General features: G+C 50.6%; 1 protein-coding gene across 1 annotated transcript; it reads right to left on the bottom strand.

Moving 5' to 3' along the window:
• Positions 1-456: 456 nt before the first annotated feature.
• Positions 457-1687, bottom strand: LOC125514845 (allene oxide cyclase, chloroplastic-like). The gene is made up of 2 exons (XM_048680214.1): positions 1231-1687; positions 457-1115 (listed from the first exon to the last, which is right to left on the bottom strand). Exons 1-2 carry the CDS (start codon positions 1543-1545, stop codon positions 714-716), a joined length of 717 nt encoding a protein of 238 aa, XP_048536171.1. The 5' UTR covers positions 1546-1687; the 3' UTR covers positions 457-713.
• Between the last annotated feature and the right edge of the window lie 6279 nt (positions 1688-7966).

Genomic DNA, 7966 nt, shown 5'->3' with positions numbered 1-7966 from the left:
AGGAAGCGTGCTTTATAAATTATATATGCTGATTTCATAGGATGGCTACTCTTCTAGATGTATTTTTGCCTGTCCGTCATAATGGCGGTTATTATGGCAATTTGGCCAACATGACTTGTTCTGATTCTCATTTATTTGGATGGAAATTGCTACTGCCTCCGATTTAAAGTAAGTGTCATAATTTTGAATTAATACCAAATTAAATTCACGACACTTATTTTGGGTCCGAGGAGTAACAAATATGACCATTTGTCTGACGACACTTCTTTTAATCCTTTTCCCTTTGTTTAAGAACAAGACCATTTGTCTGACGACACGTTGGAGAGAGACAATGACCGTCGGAGAAAAAGAAATCCGATATGGAGAGATGCCTGATTTCTTTAAAGCAGTCAATATTCTAAAATAAGTGCCATAGTTTTAAATTAAAATTGCGACACCTATTTTAAATCAGAGGAGTAACAAATATGAATATTTTATTGAGAAAGAAATCATGTTTCCGTAGTACTTGAAATTATTCCACCGTTGCAATACACGGACATTCATTCAACGCCAGTAGGAGTACAAGCAATTTGGCGTACATGGCTATATTTTGGGGTACCTAGCTAGAGCTAGCTAGTCGATGAAGTTGCAACACACACACACACGCAAGTTCAACTAGCAGGAGCAATACTAGATATTTTGGGCTGGCTACCTAGGTAGGAGTAGGTGGGTAGCTAGTCGGTGAAGTTGTTGAGGCATGCGTGTGGCTCGGTGGCCTTGGCGGCGGGCGTGGGCTCGACGGTGGGGGAGGGCGGGACGGGCGTGCAGAGCAGCTCCCTCGGCAGGTCCGGGATGCCCTTGAGGTAGAAGGTGTAGAAGATCTTGAAGGGGAAGACGATCTGGTTGAGCTTGACCTGGCCGTACACGCCCTCGAAGACGCCGGAGCCGCCGGTGACGGCGAGGTAGGACTCCTCGTAGGTGAGGTAGGGCCCCTGCACGGTGATGTGGCCGTAGTCGCCGAAGTAGATGCTGTAGATGGCCTCGTAGCGGTCGCCGTTGCGCTCCGGCACGTGCTGGATCAGGATGCAGATCCCGGCCGTGATCCCGATCCGCTTGTCCAGGCTCCCGTTGTACACCTGCAAGCATAAGGTCGCCGTTGACTCACTCGCCCACTCAACAAAGCTAGCAGAGGAAGATGAACGGAACAGAGGAAGGAGCAAGAAAGATTCATCACTTGCTGGACTGACTGACCTTGTTGGTGAAGGGGACGAGGTCGCCGAGCGCGTTCTGGCTCTGCTTGGCGCTCAGCCGGAGGTAGGCGGGGCTCTCGCGGTCGCGCTCGTTGAGCTCGTAGACGTGCAGCTCCTGCACCTTGGTCGGCCTCGCGTCCATGGCCACCGCGGGCTTGGGCGAGAAGAGCGACGCCCGCACGGGGCCGCCGCACTTCCTGCCCGAGCCGACGCTGACCCTGCCACCGAACCCAACCCTGGCGGCCCGCGAAGGGGTCAGCTTCGCCGAGACGGACGCGCCGGCCCTGACGGAGACGGAGGAGGGGGGCGCTGCCATGGTGCTGCTGGTGGTGGTGGCGACGCCTAACCGACGATGATACTCTCGGATTCGATCTGCTTTCGATTGACGATGAGCTGGTAGGCACCCTAGGCTCCTTATTTAAGCACGACGAGTCAGTGAGCCGTCGCGTTCGGTGGTGCGTGCGCGAGCTAGCTAGTGCGCCGTGCTTGCCGCTGGATCGGATCATTCAACTTTTATTATCATGGGTCCTTGTTCTCACTGTTCTGAGCACGCCGACCAATAATTGGCACGAGGGGAACGTGGTGAGCGAAGGCGACACCGTGCTTGCCATCCCATTTGTTTGTTTCTTAGTACTAATCCGCAGCTAGGAAATATTCAGTTTTGAACCGTGGTGTGGTAGTACGACATAACTCATCATGGTATTAGTACAGTTCTTGTACTACTACGACGATTAAATCAAGGTCCGCATGCGTACGAGTGAAAAGGCAACCGCCGCCCGATTGCATGGTCGTAGAAAGATCAAAAGGTAAATGCCGTGTGTGGAACAGTTTTGATTAGCCTTTTGAAAGAATTGTAACGGCGATTTCGGTTGACCCAGCAACATTTTTTTACCGACAACTCTTATTTTTCCTATTTGATTCTTGCTTTCACAATCAATCACTAACCGCATTCTCACGGCTCATGTGCTATTAGCATCGATTTTCTTATTTTTCAAAGAGTTGACTCATCTGGCATGCTTGGCTTTCTTGTCGCCTTCCTTTGTTTCTGTACCTTCATACAGATACTTTGGATCTACTCCTTTTCTGTACCGCACCATGTGCCTAGTAGTGCAATCGATAACTAGAAAGTCGTTTCCTTGGAAGAACAGGTATATTACTAAATAAGGAAAAATGTGCTATCCTAAAGCGACAATTCGAGCAGTTTACCTCGGCCTTTGTGGCATATACCCTCGAAATGTCACATATATCCATATTCGACACATTTGAGTTGTGCACGCACAGATCATCACGTTTAGTGGGCTTTATCTTGCCTAAGAGCAACTCCAACGGATCGACCCAAACGCACAATGTATTTGTCTGTTTTTTGTCCGTTTGGATCGGCCGCCCGCCCGACGTCCGTCCAGTTTTGTATTTGGGTCGGTAGTGCGCACAACTCGTCGATCCATTTCATATCTGCACTCAACTTAAAAAAAAGTCCGCGGCCGATCATGCCAGCATCATGCCAGCGTCGGCATACAATGTCGGCTTCAGAAAATTCACCACAGTTCATGTTGGCGCACTCGTCAGCCGGCCGACACACATGCAAGCACACAAAAAAGGGTGGGACTTGAGTTCGCCCACGCCATTGCGGCCCTCGTGGGCATGCCAGCGCACCTGCCGGCATACAAAAAAGACGGCGCTCGCCGCTATAGATCACTCGTCGTCGAATTTGAGCATGTCGGCCTGCATATTCTCGAACCACGGCCTCTTCCTTGGCGACACGGTGTTGAGATCCACCTTCACGATCTCCACTCCGGTCATCATGCTCGCGAGAGCCACTTCTTTGGCCTTGGTCTTGGCGTTGGCGGCCTCGATCTCTAGCATCTTGGCTTGCTTCTCCGCCTCGAGCTCGAACATCTTAGCTTGCTTCTCCGCGTCCATCTCAAGCCTCCTCCTTTGGATCTCCATGAAAGCGTCCATTTGCTCCGCCTTAGAAACGCCGGCGCTCCTCCTCCCTTGAGTCCTTCTTGTTCATCATGCCCTCCACGCTTGCGATCAAGGCGTTGGATGCCGCATCCCGCTTGTCCTCCTTCTTGGAGTTGGTCTTCCCCCGCGGGGGTGCCGGCTCGCCCTCCCCAACCTCCTCCACGGCTTTCTTCCCCCCACGCGACTTGAGGACGACGTATTGCGCCTTGAACTTCTCCTCGTTCTTGATGACCCGAAAGCAATGGAAGAGGTTGAAGCACTTGTCGTTGAGTTGAACCTTGAATGCCTCCAAAGCTTGAAATGCCTACAAAATGTTTCCATGCAAGCATATGGGTAAATGATATGCAAATGAACACGCAAGCATGAACTTGATGACACAAAAGAGGGCGGCTTGCTATCATACCATGTCTTGCATGCCGATGCCGCTCACGGGGTGGGCCTTGATGCTCTCAAGAGTGGCGCAAAACTTGTTGCACTCTTGTTCGATCACCCTCCATCGCTTGGAAATGGACACCCACCCACGCATGCTCACAATTTGGTTAGGCGGAAACTTCTTGCGCTCATGAAACTCCCGGTGGACACGAATCCAAAAAGTTAAATGCTTTTGTTCGGCATCGGTCTTGGGGTCTTGTCCGATGTCTCGTCAACACTCGCAAAGAAGCTTGTCCTCGGCCGCCGTGTATGCCTTCATGCGCTTGCTCTTACGCTTCGACTTAGGACCGGCGGTTTGGTTGGCGAGCTCGTCCTCGAACAAGGGCTCCACTTTGATGTCGCACTCGTCCTCTTCCTCTAGCCCATAGTCGTCCGGGAACTCGTGGTCGAGTGGGCAGCCGTCCAGGTCGATGCCGGCCTGATCACGCATGAAGGCCGCCTATCGGGATCATAGCCAGCAGCCGGCGTGAATGGCCCGCGGCTGTCCTGGCTTTGTGTCTCGTCGGGATCGTAGCCAGCGGCTGGCGCACCACCCTCGAAGATGAGGTTCTGCATGTAGTCCTCGTCGACGGCGGATGTCATTCCGTCAAACAGGTTGCGGGCCTCCGGGAGCACGTCGGCCGGCGTCTGCCGCGCGCATTTCCTCGCGCCACCGAATGACGAGCCACTGGCCACCGGGGTGGCGTTGAGGTCGATGGGCGCGGGCGCGGGAATGGAAGGCGCGACCACGCTCACGTCGGGCGAGCACTCCCCGAAGAGGCGGGAGGCCTGCGGGTACACGTGGAAGCCGGGCACCGGGTTGCAAGCCGACGCGCGGGGCGAGTCGGGCAGCACCATCCGAGGAAACGTCGATGAGCCGGTGCTGGCCGCGGTGACGACGGAGTTGAGGAGGCCGTGTTGTCCAGGGTTTAACCCTAGCATGTAGAGCGCCTCCCTCGTTGCCGCCGCGACGCGGGCGTTGGTGACCTCCTGCGGCGCGGTGACGGCGACGGCGGCCTGCGCGGCGGCCTCATCCCTCGCGTCCGCCGCGTGCCTCCAGTCCTTCCTCTTGGGCGACTCCTTTGCCCGTTGTGCGGGCGTCAGCGGCTTCTTTGGCTTGGCCGCGGCAGCGATCTTGCACGAGGCACGAGGCTTGTTGGGGAACGCAGTAATTTCAAAAAATTTCCTACGCACACGCAAGATCATGGTGATGCATAGCAACGAGAGGGGAGTGTATGATCTACGTACCCTTGTAGATCGCAACGGAAGCGTTGACACAACGTAGAGGAAGTAGTCGTACGTCTTCTTCCCGATCCGACCGATCCAAGCACCGTTACTCCGGCACCTCCGAGTTCTTAGCACACGTACAACTCGATGACGCTCCCCGGGCTCCGATCCAGCAAAGCTTCGGGAATGAGTTCCGTCAGCACAACGGCGTGGTGACGATGATGATGTTCTACCGACGCAGGGCTTCGCCTAAGCACTACAACGATATGACCGAGGTGGAATATGGTGGCAGGGGGCACCGCACACGGCTAAGGAACGATCACGAGGATCAACTTGTGTGTCCTAGGGTGCCCCCCTGCCTCCGTATATAAAGGAGCCAAGGGGGAGGGGCGGCCGGCCAAGGAGGGCGCGCCAAAGGAGTCCTACTCCCTCTGGGAGTAGGATTCCCCCCCCCCAATCCTAGTTGGAATAGGATTCCTCGAGGGGGGAAAGAGAGAGAGGGGGCCAGCCACCTCTCCTTGTCCTAATAGGACTAGGGGAGGGGGAGGCGCGCGGCCCACCTTGGGCTGCCCCTTTCTCCTTTCCACTAAAGCCCACTAAGGCCCATATAGCTCCCGGGGGGTTCCGGTAACCTCCCGGTACTCCGGTAAAATCCCGATTTCACCCGGAACACTTCCGATATCCAAACATAGGCTTCCAATATATCAATCTTTATGTCTCGACCATTTCGAGACTCCTCGTCATGTCCTGATCACATCCGGGACTCCGAACAACTTCGGTACATCAAAATGCACAAACTCATAATAACTGTCATCGTAACCTTAAGCGTGCGGACCCTACGGTTCGAGAACAATGTAGACATGACCGAGACACGTCTCCGGTCAATAACCAATAGCGGGACCTGGATGCCCATATTGGCTCCTACATATTCTACGAAGATCTTTATCGGTCAGACCGCATAACAACATACGTTGTTCCCTTTGTCATCGGTATGTTACTTGCCCGAGATTCGATCGTCGGTATCTCAATACCTAGTTCAATCTCGTTACCGGCAAGTCTCTTTACTCGTTCCGTAATACATCATCTCGCAACTAACTCATTAGTTGCAATGCTTGCAAGGCTTATGTGATGTGCATTACCGAGAGGGCCCAGAGATACCTCTCCGACAATCGGAGTGACAAATCCTAATCTCGAAATACGCCAACCCAACATGTACCTTTGGAGACACCTGTAGAGCTCCTTTATAATCACCCAGTTACGTTGTGACGTTTGGTAGCACACAAAGTGTTCCTCCGGCAAACGGGAGTTGCATAATCTCATAGTCATAGGAACATGTATAAGTCATGAAGAAAGCAATAGCAACATATTAAACGATCGGGTGCTAAGCTAATGGAATGGGTCATGTCAATCAGATCATTCAACTAATGATGTGATCCGTTAATCAAATAACAACTCTTGTTCATGGTTAGGAAACATAACCATCTTTGATTAACGAGCTAGTCAAGTAGAGGCATACTAGTGACACTCTGTTTGTCTATGTATTCACACATGTATTATGTTTCCGGTTAATACAATTCTAGCATGAATAATAAACATTTATCATGATATAAGGAAATAAATAATAACTTTATTATTGCCTCTAGGGCATATTTCCTTCAGTCTCCCACTTGCACTAGAATCAATAATCTAGATTACACAGTAATGATTCTAACACCCATGGAGCCTTGGTGCTGATCATGTTTTGCTCGTGGAAGAAGGCTTAGTCAATGGGTCTGCAACATTCAGATCCGTATGTATCTTGCAAATCTCTATGTCTCCCACCTGGACTAGATCCCGGATGGAATTGAAGAGTCTCTTGATGTGCTTGGTTCTCTTGTGAAATCTGGATTCCTTTGCCAAGGCAATTGCACCAGTATTGTCACAAAAGATTTTCATTGGACCCGATGCACTAGGTATGACACCTAGATCGGATATGAACTCCTTCATCCAGACTCCTTCGTTTGCTGCTTCCGAAGCAGCTATGTATTCCGCTTCACATGTAGATCCCGCCACAATGCTTTGTTTAGAACTGCACCAACTGACAGCTCCACCGTTTAATGTAAACACGTATCCGGTTTGCGATTTAGAATCGTCCGGATCAGTGTCAAAGCTTGCATCAACGTAACCGTTTACGATGAGCTCTTTGTCACCTCCATATACGAGAAACATATCCTTAGTCCTTTTCAGGTACTTCAGGATGTTCTTGACCGCTGTCCAGTGATCCACTCCTGGATTACTTTGGTACCTCCCTGCTAGACTTATAGCAAGGCACACATCAGGTCTGGTACACAGCATTGCATACATGATAGATCCTATGGCTGAAGCATAGGGAACATCTTTCATTTTCTCTCTATCTTCTGCAGTGGTCGGGCATTGAGTCTGACTCAACTTCACACCTTGTAACACAGGCAAGAACCCTTTCTTTGCTTGATCCATTTTGAACTTCTTCAAAATCTTGTCAAGGTATGTGCTTTGTGAAAGTCCAATTAAGCGTCTTGATCTATCTCTATAGATCTTTATTCCTAATATATAAGCAGCTTCACCCAGGTCTTTCATTGAAAAACTCTTATTCAAGTATCCCTTTATGCTATCCAGAAATTCTATATCATTTCCAATCAGTAATATGTCATCTACATATAATATCATAAATGCCACAGAGCTCCCACTCACTTTCTTGTAAATACAGGCTTCTCCAAAAGTCTGTATAAAACCAAATGCTTTGATCACACTATCAAAGCGTTTATTCCAACTCCGAGAGGCTTGCACCAGTCCATAAATGGATCGCTGGAGCTTGCACACTTTGTTAGCTCCCTTTGGATCGACAAAACCTTCAGGTTGCATCATATACAACTCTTCTTCCAGAAATCCATTCAGGAATGCAGTTTTGACATCCATCTGCCAAATTTCATAATCATAAAATGCGGCAATTGCTAACATGATTCGGACAGACTTAAGCATCGCTACGGGTGAGAAGGTCTCATCGTAGTCAATCCCTTCAACTTGTCAAAAACCTTTTGCGACAAGTCGAGCTTTGTAGACAGTAACATTACCGTCAGCGTCAGTCTTCTTCTTGAAGATCCATTTATTCTCAATTG

Source organism: Triticum urartu, chromosome 6 (assembly GCF_003073215.2).
Source record: "Triticum urartu cultivar G1812 chromosome 6, Tu2.1, whole genome shotgun sequence".
Lineage (NCBI taxonomy): Eukaryota > Viridiplantae > Streptophyta > Magnoliopsida > Poales > Poaceae > Triticum > Triticum urartu.
Note: the sequence above shows the minus strand (reverse complement) of the source record. Positions and strands in the feature narration are given on the sequence as shown.

Bases quoted from the DNA above. Each gene is read 5' to 3' on its own strand.
- LOC125514845 (XM_048680214.1), bottom strand. From the start codon at position 1,545: ATGGCAGCGCCCCCCTCCTCCGTCTCCGTCAGGGCCGGCGCGTCCGTC. The intron at 1,116-1,230 runs GTCAGTCAGTCC...TTATGCTTGCAG, and splicing joins TCGTCCCCTTCACCAACAAG to GTGTACAACGGGAGCCTGGA.